Genomic DNA, 17,228 nt, shown 5'->3' on the forward strand with positions numbered 1-17,228 from the left:
TGACTAGATGGTTTCAGATAGGCTGGATTAAAGTTCACCTTAAATAATCGATGTCACAATGCATTCATGTTACCTCTTTCAAATTGAAGTAGTTTAATTGAAGTCATTTTAGATTCTAATGCAATAAAATTGTTGCGAAATTTGTTATATACATTAGAACTTAATAGCAAGAAAAAGGAAAATCCCAAATTCTCAAAAAAAACAACATACCACAGATGGGGAAAACTCCCAAGGTAAGTCCAAGAGCTACAGAAAATGCCAATTGCTTCGGCTCTGCCCCCCTACAAAGTATTGCTAGAAGAAAAATTAGTGAAAGTTCAATCCTCAAAGTAGAAACTATAACAATAATTCATCGCTGCCAAAGTGTAGATGCCATGTGAGAAATTACTGAATTTCTTAACCAATCAAACTATACGAGAAAGAAAACAAACCAGAACACCTTCCCCCTGCAACCATTAGAAAAGTTCCTTATGCAATTCCATAATAGTTGAAAAATCTATAATACGAAGATGACAAAATATTTTATAAGCACTTCAAAACTGCGAAGATACAGAATTTAGAAACTAAGTAAATAATTTGAGAAAAGAATTATTCAAACTGCAAGAAGATTACATTTCAAAAGAGAGAATATTTTGCAGATGCACGATCAGAACTGAGAAAATAAATACAAAATGTTCTACTTCAAGCAGTAAAAATAAAACGATCAAAATAGCACCAAATTCAATCAAGCAGAGACTTTCACAGCCCTAAAGATTACCTTCGAAGAATCTGCACAAGAGGATCAACGACCTTCTTATTGAACCATGGGAACATCCGAATCTTCATGATTGGAATTCTCAAAGAAGACCCACCAAGGAATCAAGTGATCTGAGCAGGAGAAAACAGTACACCCTTTGTGATGAAGCCCCTTTTTTAAGATCAAGAGAAAACTATTTTACTCGACAACCAAAAACCAAAACCCATTTTAGAACTTCTGTTCTCTGACAGAAATTTTGTTCTGGGTTCGTTCTTTGAGGTGTTGTCTCAATTTATATTTGCTATTCTCCTTTAATTCTTTTTTAACCCAAACAAGACAAGATTCCTCCCGAATTGCTGATGCAGAGACTTGCAGAAGCAGGAATAGAGCTTGTCTGGTAATGGAACGGGAGTAGTTGGATTGCCAGAGAAGGAAGAAGGAAGAGATACCTTCTTTCTTGCTCCGAAGTCTGAACAACTAAGAGACTACAGCTCTAATTTTACTCCTAAAATGTTAACCGTTGGATTAGAATCTTTTCGTTTCAAATTTCATAGATAACTGCTGTCTTGTCCTCGTAGTGATGAGATGCCAGTCAAATCGTATATGCATTGATAGCACTTCGACAGTTGGACTCGAATCCTTTTTTATCTGCTCTATGCGTCTCACACCAACCTTACAACACGCTTAGCCGTGCATCTAGAACATCTCACAATAAAATACTTTTCTAATACGTTACAACAAAATTTATCCGTATCGTCACATTTGAGTTCGGATTTGCTGCTTAGAGGACGCGTCTCACACAGATCCCACAAGATGTTTCAGCCGTGCATATAGAACATCTTCATAATCGTAAACTTCTATTCATTATAGATGACCAACTATCATGATGGGTTCCGATGAGATAGTGGGACAGAGATTCTTTATCCTATCCTATGGACTTTATCGATACTCCGTACTGGTGTACGGATAACTGTTGTATGTTCGATTTTGATTTTCTGTGAATAAGTGGTCCCACCAAAACCATCAAACATCGTGGACGAACATGTGATGGTAGGTAGTTAGGTGGTTCACGTTTCACGTAATCACGTTGCGGTCAGGTAAACCGTAAATCCGTTCGAATTGTTGGAGAAAACACGGATCTGATTAGGGATGTCCCTATCCCTATCGGGCAGCGGGTACCCGACCTCCCCAACCCTGTCCCTGTGGGATTGTTTTGGTGGAAGGGATAGGGATGGGGATCAGGATACGGGTTGAGGTCGGGGATGGGAATGAAGTCCTCGCCCCACTCCGACCCCAATCTCGCCCCGTAGCCATTTCTAGATCTGATGAGAGGAAAGAGCTGGGACCGCGGTGCAGCTTGGGCTGGGTTAACCCGATGGTCAGGTTGATGATTGGATAAGGCATAGAATTGAGCCATTGATCAACTAGGGGTATAAATGGATTAAATCATGATTCGATCGGATTCTATTTGGTTGAATTTAGGTCACCCTCATTCGGCTTTTTGGATTAGATTTGGATTATCCCTCTATCTGATCTGATGGTCAGGTCACAAGTACTGATATGTATTATTAGTAAATACATATATATATATATATATGTTATTTATTTATAAATATTTTTATATTATATTTTATAATTTTATTATATTATTTATTTTTATAAAAATATGTATATATATGAAGGAAATAATTAAAAAAATACTTGTATTTTTGTTTTTATTTTATTTAGATTAATATATTTTATTTTTTTAATAATTTATTAATTTTTAAAGAAAACAAGTCAGATCAGATCCGAAGATCTAACTTACGATTCGATTTCAAATCAAATCCTATCAAATCCGATTGGATCGGATCTGATATGAACAGTGTCGTATCGGTTTTTCGAATATACCTTGATTCAAATCCGACCCGGTCCATTTTGCATCCCTATGATCAATCCAATCCAACTTAGCCCAACTTTAAATATATTTATTTCTATGAAGAGTGCAAGCAAGTATTAGCCCAATCTATATATATAATAGGGTAAATTACAAAGACCCCCTTTGTAATATGACAAAGTCCCCCCTATACTTTTTTTGAGACAAAGACCCTCTTGAACTTTAGTTGTTAGACAAAACCCCCTCCTGTGAATGTTTTGTCAGTTAATTTCCAAAAAATTTCATTCAACTATTTAAAGTTTTTTAAATGTCCAAGCTACCCTTTTATATTGATCATTGTTATAATAAAATTGGACGTACCATGTCTCTTCTTTCTCTCCCACCCCTTTCCTAATTTCTTAAATTTTTTAATTTTCTTTTTTTTATTCCATGTAATTATAACCAAGCGAAACCAAAAGACACATGCTTAGTTTTGCATTCAATCCTTCATCCACCTCCTAGTTTTAGTATCATTTTTTCTTCCAACTCCCAATTTCTTCATTTTGATTTTTTTTTTCATTTCCATTTTCTGATTTCATTTGGATTTTGCAAACAGAGTGGGTTTTGTCATCCTTTCTCCAAGACACATGCTTCAACTCAAAGCTCAAGTCGTTCTTCAAGACAGATACACAACTTTTCCTCTCTTTTAAATACCCCATGTGAAATAGCAAGTGTGCGCCCATGCACATATTAGAGCTCACCATCTCTCATATTTTATGGTTTATATTCTTCTTTTTTTTTCGTTTTCCCCCTTTTCGGCTTCTCTAAGAATTTCCCTTTTCTTTCCTTTCTCAAATTATAAAGAGTTAAACTATGTTTTTGTTTCTCTAGAATCTGCTAATCGTATTTTGTCCTTTCTTTGTCTTTTTTGGTATTACAATGTTTAAAGTTTGGTCTCTTGGCATCTATGGTCTAATCTCTAAGGTAGGCCCTCATTATGTTCTAACTTTGAGTATATTTGTCATGTTTTGCAGTGTTCTCCTCTATCACATATGGGATTAATTTCTTTCTATAGATTTTCAAATGGTTGTTTGATCCTTCTACTATATGTTTCTTTATTTTTCTTTCTTGTCATGTATTGAATTTGTTTCTATATTTTTTCCAACTCTCTCCATGATGTTGGCCTCTACCTCAAAGTTAGGTATGCTATCCATGTATTTCGTTAATATTTCAGTTCAAACTCCTAGAAGAAGGTTTGTTAAAAATGATTTGGGATTGTGTTGCTTTTATAAATCATCATCTCTTCTTCTTTTGTTTAGTGTGTAGTTCCAATTATGTTTAATTTAAGCAATTTAGGATTTGAATAGAAGGACCTCCCAAAAAAAGAGAGAAATTGAGATCACCTATTTGCTGCTTTGATTTATTTATTTTTGATACTTGATGGTGTGCAATCCGGTGCTTCCTACTAGCAGACAATTCAGGCGCCAAACTGAGTAGATTGCCTAGCTGAGCTGCAAAGAAAGAGATCAGAGTGTCCGGATTACTTTTCCCGAGGTGGGCACTCCAATGCTTAAGTCAACGAAGAGTTTTGAAAGAGCTAAAAAGTGAGAGAGCTAGAGAACTATAAGAGTTAATCTACACATACCTCTTTTGATTGAGGGAGACGTCTTTATATAGGCGTAGAATGTCGTGAGGCTCATGAAGCGTATCCGAGATCTCTGGCCCATCTGGTTCGGAGGTGGTTTCACATCTAGAGGTGGACTCCCATAACCGGGTAGTGCTTATCCAGTCGCGCCCAAAGCGGGTGAGGTGATAACCAGCTCTTCCAACATGATGTCGTGATCCCGGGGAAGTCAGAGACAATAGCCCGCTTAAGGAGGAGGTCACGTGAAGCGTTAGGCAAGTCGCTAGCTGAACTTGGGTCAGGTCAGTGGAAGCAGGTCGCCTCTCATAATTATTTTCATTGTTTATTTGTTTTTGTTAGAAGTCATGTGCTATTTTGTTGCTTGAAATTTTGAATTTTGCTTAGCTGTTGATACCAAAATACTTTAAAATTTTGATTAACCGTGCTAGCATATTGGCTTGAAATAGAGAAATTTTTTCTTTATATCAATCTTTTATTATTAGTAATAATAGTAATTTTACTAATTTTTGCATTCATTATTATTTATGCATTTACTATTAATAATAAGTGTTTTAAAAATGGATTCAAAGGCTGAACCATTTTTACCTTTGGGTTGAGGACGAAGAGACCAACTGTTTAAATCATAGTGGTTAGACCATAATACATTAGCAAGATGTATAATCAATTGCTCTACCTATTATAAGGTTCCTTTTCTCTCAATTTCCCTTAATAATGCCCGTGCACCGCATGGGTCCCGATTAGTATAAGATATATGGTATTTGGATTTAACTTTATGATATGTATGGAATCTAAAGCAAATATCCATTTTATATAAGAGGCATTCTATAACATGATTGGTTTTGTTTTCATTTGTTTTTGGAATTGCCACATCAACAAAAACAAAAGCATGTTCTTGAACTCGGTTTTTGTTTTCATAGAGAAAAACAAGTTATTTTGGAACCATCAGAACATTGGTCTTTAAAACAAAAACTAATTTTCTAGTACAGAAATTGTATGATATATGAAACATGATGCTGAATAATCATATGAAAACATGTTTTTAAAACTATATTCAAGAACATTTTTGGATTCCAGTTTTGAAACAAATAAACACACATACACACAACCATGAACATGAAACAATATGGTTTTGGTTTGTTTTTGGAACTGGCAACAAGAAAAACAATTCAATTCATGTTGCTGGGATATAGATTTATTATCCCAGCAACTTTGGTCATCTATGTTGGTTGAGAGACCTCAAATGAAAAGTTTTAAAAAAGGCATAAATCTTATGACTTGGACTATAGATAGATTGGATGCTAACAATTCAGAAGTGACTTGGCTTCCTATTGTCATTATGAGTTTCCTATGAGAAGTAGCAACTTCCCACATAAGAGAGGGAAGTAACCTATACTGGGAAGTGGGGTTGGGCAATTACAATTAAAACAAAAAAAAGAAGGAAATTTTGCAGAGTTTCCTAATAAAAGCGGTAACTTTCCACATAAAAGGGAAAAATAATATATAGTGGGAAATGAGGGTGAAAAGGGAAAGGAGAAAGAAAAATGGGGAGCTTGGTGATGTGACATTAAGGAGAGGGCTGGGAAGGGGAAAGAGATAAACTGAAGATGGTTTTGGAGAAAGGAAAAAAGGAGAGGTGGGTGGCATGGCTATCCTTGTGATATATATACATATATATATATAAGAGAAAAATTTGCTATTGGAAACACCAAAGGGCTTTAATCAATCAAAACCCTCTCATAAATTTAATAAAAAAACACCTGACTATTTACTAATTTTATGATGTTGGTTGATGGGTTACAAGTTAAATATAAGTACCATATCACATAAGGTAATACACTAATACTAATACTTCTATCCATCTTTACTTGGATACTCATAAAATAATGTGTCTTTACACTAGTAGTATAGTATATGGATGGTCCCAATACATTCTAACAGTTTCATCTTTCTTTGAAATCAAAGTGCTTAGGCTAAAGTGATGCTTGGGAATTGTTTTTCTTTCCAAATGAGTTTTTCAAATAAGTTCTTATTAAATGAACAACTGCCAAGTTTTTTTTTGTGGCATTTTAAATGGGCTTTTTCTTTATAAAAGTGGTTCTCCTATTAAGTAACAAGCCCTAAATTTCTGACTTTTTTTAAGTGGTTTTTTTGGGTGAAAAAGTATTTTTTGGGCTTTTTACCATATGTCAATTCTAGCTTATTTGGGTGCTTTTGGAATATTTTTTTAACCATAAGCTTTACTCCAAGTGAAAGGGTGACCACCTAAAAATTTTATAATTAACTAACCTCAAAAGGAAGATAAAGGAGAGGACATAGCCCATCTTGCCCCGAACCCCATTACAAATTCAAGTTTCCTAAACCATTCTACCCTACCCAAAAGCAAAATATAAACAATAAACAAACTCTTAACATAAAACATCAGTTTATGCGTAAGGTGGGGAGATGCATAAAGTCTTCCTCGAGAAGCGTTTGAAGATCTCGAGGGATAGTAGAGACCGAATTGAACTGTATAAATGGTAACTTTTTTCTAAGATGCCCAAATTTGCAAGAGATCTACACAACCATAATGTCGAAAGGAATGGCATCATGAAAAAGCTTCTAAAAAAATGGATACTTTTGTAGGGAGGGCTATCCAATTGTCATACCAAATGAAATGTTATCTCTCTCGATTATCCATTGAGAACGATACAAAGCAACACACTTGAGCTCCAATATTTCGAACATCTTCACTTCTCAAGTAAAGCATATAGAGTTGATTTTACATGCTTTGTTTGCATGAACCCAGCCCAATTACTTTTTCTTATTTGAAAGAGCTTGAACCAAGATTTAAGGATAAAAGCCTTGGAAATATCGAAAAGAGATCTCACTCCAAGGCCACCCCCCTAAATTGGTTTACATATTTTAGCCCATCCTATCCAATGAAGAACCCCGTAAGAAGTTAGCAAAATAATTGATTAATCCTATTTATTACAACATTATCTCTATTTACCATTTGGCCCTAAGCTTCCTTATACATTGTTAGGAAAGCCAATGTTTTAAAAATCGACCCGGAGACCAAACCAGTTTTGTCTTTGGGTCGTGGGTCACTGGTTCAATCAACTGGGTCAAATGTTTTAGACTGTGCCATGTCATTGCATACACAAACACACACACACACACACATATATATATATATGTGTGTGTGTGTGTATAAATATACATTTTAGCAATAAATAATGTATAAATATGTTTTAGATATGCTATATGTGGTATTTTATATTTAATTTATGTTTTTTAATTCAGTTTTTAAAATTTTTATTTATAAAAATATTAAAAATTGCAATTTGAGGCCAAAATTGATTTTTGTTTTTGTGAAAATAGCAGGGCAAGGCGCCTACATCTCTTTAAGACACATAAATCTGGAAAAGTTACCCAAAATCAAAAATAAAAACCCCAATTGAACATCAGAGTGCAAAGTTATGGCCTCCTAAAGTTTGCATGTATTGAGTGCGCAACCCGTGAAGCGGTCACTAGGTTGAACGAATCAATAGTCAAACCGTACGGGTCGAACGGTCATTGACCAAGTCAACATTTTTTACCATCTAGTGGGTCTTGACTGAACAGGACCCAGAATCTTGGCAAGGTGGTGGTTCAAACGGTTCGACCAACCAGATCAACAGCCGGTTGAAAACTTTGAGGAAAGCCATTAAATCTTAGAGGCCCTACTTCTCTCCTCGAGCAAGTTTACTAGGAAAGAAGCACTCCCAAACATGGGCTAATTCATTCATCATCCAATTCGATCAATACAACTAAGAGCATCATTTTCCACTATAGTTTCAATACATCTAGGGAAATCATCACTCATTCCATTAAGATTATGGCTTTAACAATGAAATCTTGGCTATAGCACGTGTAGCTATATTAGCTTCATGATAGACATGGCTAATACCTTAGTAAACTCCAATCTTTTACCATGCTTAAGCTATCTCCAAACCGATACCTTTGTCAAAAGCATTTACCAATACTTTCAGCATTGAGGAAGCACAGGGTTTTAAGCCTTTGAAGCACAACAAATTCTTCCTGATTGCAGGGATGTCAATGGACCGATTTTGGATTGGACACCATCCGAATTAAAAATTTTATGGACGGACTAGACGGTCCTAAAAATGATATGGACTCGGACCGGTCTGAACATGATCGTTCATGCATAGAAAGGACCGAAAGTGGATAAAGCCAATTAGTTTGAACAAATCCGCTAGTCCGTTCATTTTGTTTTAAGCTTGAAAACTTTCGAAGGCTAGGGCTTGGCGCCTCCATCACTCCATCCTTAGAGTCTAAAGATTGAACAAACTCCGACAGTAGTCCGTTTTACTCTAGCGATATTCTCCCAACTTTGATGGTAGTCTCGGTGGTATTTCTCTCTCTTCGGCGATTTATCATTGTTTATTTTCTCTTGCCCTCTCACTTTCTCCAACGACAACACTCCCCCTTCTCTCAGTGACAACACTCTAGTGGTAGTCTTGGTGGTATTTTGGTCCATTTTTTCTCTTACATCTCTTTCTCATTCTCTCTCTCTCTCAAGCAATAGGCTCCTTAGACCTCTGACCTCTGCGTTTGTTAGGTTCATTCAGGTATTTTCTCTCTTGTTCATTTCTTTCTCTTCTCTAGCCTCTTATATTTGGTTTTAGTCTTGTTCATTAGGTTTATTTTGAATAATTCAATTTATAGTCGTAGAGTTGTTTTAATCCCTATAAATATTTGACATTTTGATACCCAGGAAGCTATAGAGGTTCCAATGAAATTGGACAGTTAGGTTCTTTACTTTAATATGAATTGATATTATGTTTTTGAATTATATTCTTGCTTGGTTTTACAATAGATGAAATTTCCCATTTAGATTGCTTGTTAAAACCCTTGAAACCCTTAAAAATTGCAGACACCTCTTGATCACTAAGGGGGCATTCTTTTTTTGGATTTTGAGAGGGAGGAAAGTTGGTCAATGGGATTTTGGCTCCTATTGACCAATAATCCTATGTTCTTTTTTCAGATTTATGTGGGGACCAGGGAAAGTTTATTTTCTGGGGTATCAGTTACCTATCTCCTACCCACCTAGGGGAAAAGTTGCCAATACTTAAATAGGACAAAAATGCCCCTTTTAGTAATGGATTTTTATGGCTAAAACGGCCATTGCCTTATTTACATGAGAAATAAAAGAACATGGGTAAATGCACTTGCTCGAATAAGTGTTTCCTAGGAAAAATTTACCCAAGTAATTGCATTTATCTGAGTAACTTACCAAAAAGTAAACGGGGCCTAAGTGTATGTTATGCATTACTGATTACATAAAGACAAATTGGAGCCCCCATCACTGTTCATCTAGAGGATGACAGATCCTATATCATCATACTGAGTTTTGAGGGCAAGCCTTAATCTCTATTCAAGATGTGTAACCCTGAATTATAGAACATAGTTATCAAACAAACAACTTGCCTTCATTTTCTTTGCTTTAAAGTGGGACCCGCATCATTTTACTTCTCAAAAACAAAGAAAATGATGCAGTCATGAAAACAGGGAAAACTTTTCTTCTTTTTCATGTAAATTCTTTATACATGCCTTAGTAGCAAACAGTTGGAAACTGCTAGTGTTTGAACTTGATTGAAGATTTGATAGCAGCAAAAAGTTGCACTGCAGACTACAGTCATTGTAATTCTCCAAGCTTCAAACTCACTTTCCTGTGCTTCAAACTTAGGCTTTAACCAACAAAGGCCACACAGATAAGGATTAACTATGAGTTCAAGGAGACTAAGCCCATGGATCAGAAAATGCTTAAGAATTACATGATATTATGAGTTGGCCAGATTTAAATTCCTATCAACCAGCTTAGCAAGCCTGTCCCACCAATACCTCCTGGTTGATGTGTTCTATGCAAAGCATGCCAAGATTTTCTTGTTTCTTCCCTGTTGATTCTATGTTTAGGATCAAGAATAAGGCTTTGTACGTCTATGTACTGTTTCACCTTCATTTTACTTGATGAAATGCATGTTTTCATTGCTGATAGAAAATTACTTTGTGAATCTAATTGACAGAAATATTTTTTGTTTCTTTGTACTGATTCCCTTTCTGTTTGGTATGTGGGGACTTGATATTCATAACAGCAAGGGGGTTTTCCTTAATGTATCATATAGATTTTAATAAATATATGTTGTCCTATATTGGATTGAACTGAAATCCTAAAGATTTGGACAAATATCTACAAAAATGTTTTGAATAAATACATATAATAAATATATGTATTTCCATAAAAGTAGCATTTATGGAAATACTGGATTCTATAACACTATTCTTGATAGAACTTACTTGATGCCTCCAACAATTTTGTAACATCTCTATTAAATATAACAAGAAGGGTAGGGTTAGGAGCTGCTCATGTTGCCATCCCTGTATGTCTGTGTTGGGTGACAAAATAGAAAATACTACTGCACCTGAACCTTTTCTTTAATTGAAGCACTTCTAAATCTTAGTTCAGATGTCCCACAATATTTCCTTTACATCTCCATTGAATTTTGTAACCTACTTCTTACATGCCAGTAGTTGCTTGTGCAGAGAAACAGAGAAACAGAGTTTATTACTTTTGATAGAAAAATAGAAAACAACCTACATTTAGCATCCCTCATGTGACTAACTAACTGGTGAGAGCGACTAGTGACTGGTGAAGCAATGAGAGGAACTGCCTAGTGCCTAGAACCAAAATGCTCTTTTGCATCAAATAATGGAAGCCTAGTAGCCCACTGGGAATCTGGGATGATTACAGACTGTAGGCTTTTTATTTAAGATGAATTAAAACTTTTGCATAAAAAATGCTATTTTTAGTATGTTGTTTGAGCATGGATAATGGATTATCAGTAAGCTTGATGTTATGCTTATAGGTGACTAAAACTTGAATTTGGATTGAATCATATATATGTTTTATTAGATGTAAGTGTTGGTTATTTCTTGTAACTTTGTGGTTTAATTAGCTGATAGAGTAGTCAATGTAGGATGAAGTGGACCTTTCTAACGTTTAGAGTTTAGAGTAAGCACCAAGAGGCAAGGCTTTAATGCGAGGCTCGTGATGGGAATTTGTGGAGTTCGAGAGTCTGAGACAAGTTCGATCAGTCTCACTTGTCAAGGTTTTTCCTGGTAAGTGGTACATGCCCAGCCACATAGATTCACAGAGATGGCCCAAGTCCAATTGCAGTAATGGGTCTATTCACAAACGGTCTAATCCTAATTGGGGAAATTTTAGTATATTTCTACATTTTGTTTTATATTTTTGGGCTTTCATGTAAATTTCAAACTTCATTTAGTTTGGACTGGATCGGGTCCAATCCGGTCCATTTACATTTCAATTGGACTGGATTGGATCCGATTTGTATAGGGTTTGGACTGGATTTGGTCCAGTCCATTTGTAAATGACCAATGTTGGACTGGATCGAATTGGACCAAATCCAGTCCAATTGACAGTCCTACCCAATTGGTCTTGAGTTATTTTATTTGTATTGAATCCTTGATTTGATACCACACCATCGAATCTGTGTATTTTGATGACCCTACAAGGTAGAGCTTTTTAGATATTCTAACTCCCCATTCTAGTGTCACTAGATTCCTAGTAGGCACAAACGCCTCATACAAGAAGTATGGTTATACAATTATATTAGCTGGTCCTGAATTTTCCTTAGAATAGCCCCAAGGTTGGGCCAATGTTTTAAAAAATGACCTGGAAACGGAACCGTTTTGGTCACCGGTTTCTGGGTTAATGGTCCGATCGTCCGGTTCGAATGGACGGCTCGTTTTGATAAGAAAATTTAAAAAATAAAAAAATAATAATTAAAAAATAAAATATGGTAAAAAACCGTTGAATGGGTCGACGGTTCAATGGTTCAACCACCCGAGTCAACATTTTGTTGACTTTTTCAACGGGTTTTTGACCAGATTCTGAGTTTATGCAAAAACGGAATCGATTGCTGGACAGTTTCTAGGTTGAACGGTCCGACCATCCGGGTCAACGGTAGTTAGAAAACACTGGGTTGGGCTATTGCTTTCAATCACCACTTGGTTCTTATGTTTCCAAATTTACCATAATGTAACCATTTCCTTAAATAGCATCAATGTTGTCACTTAGGTATGAGGATTAGACATATTTTTTGACACGAGCACCTATAAATGTTGATCGTCATCTCGCCTTAGGAATAACGTGTTAATCCTATGTGTTTTGATGACAACACAATTGCAAGTACTAATGGTATGAAATATAAGTGTGTAGACATAGCGATTATTCCCTCAAATGGACTTAAGAATTCAAACCTAATATCATGGACAAGAAGAAGTTGTCAAGTTCTAGAGTCTACAAAGTCTTTCACATTTATTAGGATTTGATATAATCAAATTGCAAGAATCTCTATAATGGACTAAACTCATACCTACCTCTTTTCTACCAATACAAGGGAAAGACAAAAAAACCAATACAAGATTTGTAAAAGTTTCTTTACCTTATCCTTCTTTTTCCTACATTTTCCTTCAAGCCAAACATAGCCTAAGGGATTAACACATAGGAACTAATATATCTTGAAGTAGAAATAACTTGAGCAGAGCTTTTGTTGAGTATGAGTCTCGAGAATTATCACTACAGTAGGCTCATTAAAATATTTAGTCTTAAGCAGACTTTCCAAAATTTTAAAAGCGATGAGGAATTAAACAATTGATTAACCATAGCATTAAACAAACACGTTGACATGTTTTTCAAGGGTCAAAGGAAGTGTATATATAGAGAGAGAGAGATTAAAAGGCTAGATAGGGTATTACTAATTTAGTAGTATCCAAGGGTCAAAGGAAGAAAGAGAAAAAAAAAGGCAAAAATTCTAAAGTTTTGTAGGAAGTGTATATGGTGAGGATAAAAATGTAAAATAGTTGTAAGAAATCAAGTGAAATTTGAGAAAAAATAATTTAATTGTAGAATAGAGTAAAAAACTACAAACAACAAGCAATGTTAGAAAAGTATTAGTAAAAAGGAGAAAATTGGAATTATTGTCTTAGGGGTGTCTAGGACATTGTCCTTGAAAAAAATTTCTCCTATACTAGATCAAGTCCAGTCCATACGATTATGTGGCATCCTGCTCCATGATTCAACAACTATGGAGTATGTAGTAACCATGCACTTAAATTTAAAGACATGTTTAAAGAAAATTTAAATGAAAAAACACTTAATTTAAATTTAAAAGTCATTTAGAGTAAGAAAGGACACTTAGGGTTCATTTGGTTTGTGGGAATAGGGACATATATGGAGATTCAAACTTTTTGGTTGGATAGAATTGGAATCCCATTCCCATTTCCCCATATGAAGGAATGGCCATTCTTCCCTCCACATCCCCTAGGAATGAGAATACATTCCAACCAAGTTTGATTTTAATTCTAATTCCAGTCTGAACCAAATAGGTGAGGGTAATGAACCATTTTGGTGCTGATTCTGAGGGATTTCGATTTTGATTATGAGGGATTCTGATTCTGATTCCTATTGTGAACCAAGCAGACCCGTAAGATGAAAGATCACTTAAAATTTAATTATAAATTAAAAAACTATTTAAATAATTTTGAGTAAATAACACGTGTTGAAATTTGCAAGCATATGAAAAAACAAGAAGACAAAAATACTTCTATAAAACTTTCGAATCATATGAAAAAAGAGATATTATCTAAAACTCACCATGACTTTTTCACATTTCTCTTAAATTTACCATGACTTTTCAAAACCTCTAGTGAACCCCTATCAATAAATTTTTATTGCCCAAAATTCATCTTTCCAACTTCCCAAATCATGTTAGTGATCATTAACAAAAATTATCCACATAAGCCTTTAAGTAATATACATGACCAAACTACCCCTAATCTACACTTATTGAAGCCAATGTTTTCAACCCGACATTAACCTAGCCAGTTGAACCTTTCAAACCGTGACTCGACTAGGATTTTGGGTCCAGTTTTGTCAAAACCCGTTAGGCGGTAAAAAACTGTTTGACCCAACCAGTTCAACCATCAACATGTTCGACCCGATCACTGGGTTGCAAGTTGCACACTCAATGCATGCAAACTTTCAGAGGCTATAACTATGCACTCCGATGTTTGATTAGGGTGATTTTTTTTTATTTTGGGTAATTTTTCAAGATCTATGCATCCCAGTAGGCTCCTTGCCTTGGTATTTTTGCGAAAAAATTCCTTTTTTGGCTTCAAATTGTAATTTTTATTATTTTTTATAAATAAAAAATTAAAACTGAATTAAAAACATATATATATATTAAAATTGGTCATGCCATGTCAGCAGCCCTCTCCTTGCTTCAAACCCTCCTTAATTTTCTATTTTTTTAATTTTTAATTTTTTAATTCCACATAATTACCCATTAAACCAATAAGGAAATCACATATGCTTAACTATTTCTAACAACCATAAAAAAGAGGGATTTGATTTTCTAATGTTTAGCCAAGTGGCACCACTTTCCCCCACTTCCTCCTAAATTGTCTCTAATTCCTATTTATCTCATAAATTATCTCTAACTCCTATTTATCTCTTAAATTATCTCTAATTTAGTAGAGAGATTATCTCCTAAACTATCTCTAATTCCTATTTATCATCTCCCCCACTTTTTATCTATGTCTATCTAAAGAAAGATTCAATAAAAAAAAGGCACAACTATTTAATAATTTAAATGCTATAACGAAATTATATACTAAATTTAAAATATTTATTCAAAACACAAAAACTAATAGATTTAGTAATATTCATATTATTAGTAAATCCATATTTTTACAAAATTCATCACGAAATTATGTAGTAACAATATAAATTATAATTTTATAAATTATTCAATTTAAATTTTATTCAAATAATAAAAATTTAATATTAAAAAATAAAAAAAATTATTTAAATACTTCAATAACTAAAAGTCTTAAAAAACATTAAACATAGATAAATAATATAACCCAATATTTAATATTACGTAATAACATTAAAATAAATAAAATTCAAATAGTGAAAATTTTTAAATATTTTACATATTATTTCAATATTTAAATAAAAAATATATAACATGACAAATTTTTAAATAGTTAAAATAACGAAATTATGTAATAAATTTAAAAAATTCTTAAAAGTAGAAAAATAATTATAATAGAATTCATAACATTCATGTTAATGATAATTTACATTTTACAAAATTAATAACAAATTATGTAATAATAGTACATTTATAATTTTATGGATTATTAAATACAATAAATAATTAATAACTTAAGAATTTAAATAACAATATTATTTCAATAACTAAATAATATTGTAAATAACTAATTTCACTTATATCAATTAATAATTATAGAAAATAACTATCACAAAATTATATTTATTAGTAATAATTTTACAATAATATTGTATATTCATTATATATTTATATATAGTATAATTAATATTTATTTTATTTTTGGTAATTATTTATTGTTTTTTATAAACATGCTTTCAATAACTATTTATAAATATATTTTTATTTTTGTTATTTAATAGAAAATTATCAATAATTATTGGAGATTAGAAAACTATTATTTAACTTTTGAAATTTAATTTATCGTATTTATTGTATTTTTGTTATAAATTTATTTTTAGTACTTATATATTTTTTATAATTTATAGATTAATACTTATTAGAGATTAAACTATCATTTAAGTTTACACTATTTATTGACTAATTTAGTATATTTTCAGTATTTATTATATTTTTGTAATTATTGTGTTTTTATTATATATCTATTATACTTTCATTATAAACTTATTTTCAATGATTGTGTACGTTTGCTAAAAATTTTCAATAATTATTGGAGATTACACTATTGTTATTTATTAGAGATTAGACTATAAATTTAGTTGAAATTAGGAGTGTTCAATGATTGGTTCAATTCAATTGTAGGTTGTTTCGCCAACTAAATCGATTAGGTTAAGTCCACAGTTTGTCAATCAAAACCGATTGACCATTAGCAAAAATCCACAAACTCGGGTTGTATTGATTTGGGTCTAGTTTTTGCTTAACAAAGCACAGGTCCCTGTCACCATGCCTCTCTTTGCTCCATTATCCTCACCCTACATTATCTTTGACTTTCTCTCCTCTCCCCTTCCCACCACTCCCATTAAGTCTTGTCACCTAAATACCTAAAAATATTCATATAATCTCTCTCCTAAGGTATCTCATTTAAACCAATAGGAAAGTATCATGTTGCCCCCCTCCCTAATCAATTCCTAAAATGCATCCTCCCAATCTAAATCCACTCTCCCTCATTTAAAATATTCATATTAATTAATAAATAGTTAAATACAGTTAATATTTAATCCCACTCATATTCAATGAGTATTAAATAGTGTTATTACCAAAAGTTAATAAATACGGTTAGTAAGCTACCAAAAATTAAATATTCTTATTAGTACGGTTAGTAAATTACCAAAAATTAATAAACATTGTTATCAATTTCTACAAAATTGAGAATTATATTTAACGATAATCAAAAAGTATAAAATTTTAGTTATTGTTATTATTATAATTAATAACCAAATACAAATGAGGGAACAAAATATTATAATGTTAAAAAAAGAAATTATTAATTAATTTATATTGAAAAATAAAAGATAAATTAGTGTAATTTTGTTAGTAAACTACCAAATAAAAAATATATTTAATAGCAATTTTAAAAAAATCAATAAATCCCCATAGTTACACAAATGTAATAAAATTTTCAAAAATTTTCATAAAATAATTTTTTTAAAATTAAAAGATATAAAGTATTTGAAAGTTTATTTAAAATGCATTAAATAATTATTGAAAATTATTAAAATATTTTGGAAAATTTAGGAAAATTTATTACATTTGATAGATTTTGGAAAACCATTGAAAAATTATGTAATTTTCATTGCAAATTATTGAAAATTATTAAAGATAAATGACTAT

The 17,228-nt window shown here is 32.8% G+C and overlaps 1 protein-coding gene across 1 annotated transcript in view; it reads right to left on the bottom strand.

Annotated features, from left to right (window-relative positions):
* LOC104593964 (uncharacterized) overlaps positions 1-1,206 on the bottom strand; it is a 34,200-nt gene extending 32,994 nt beyond the window's left edge. Inside the window, exons 1-2 of the mRNA XM_010254088.3 lie at positions 758-1,206; positions 211-281 (exon numbers count right to left, since the gene is read on the bottom strand). Coding sequence (XP_010252390.1) covers positions 211-281; positions 758-825 — 139 coding nt within the window. The 5' untranslated portion in view covers positions 826-1,206. The remainder of the gene's footprint in view (positions 1-210; positions 282-757) is intronic.
* Positions 1,207-17,228: the final 16,022 nt, after the last annotated feature.

The sequence above is a fragment of the Nelumbo nucifera genome, chromosome 5 (genome assembly GCF_055504915.1).
Source record: "Nelumbo nucifera cultivar China Antique chromosome 5, China Antique-T2T, whole genome shotgun sequence".
Taxonomy (NCBI): Eukaryota; Viridiplantae; Streptophyta; class Magnoliopsida; order Proteales; family Nelumbonaceae; genus Nelumbo; species Nelumbo nucifera.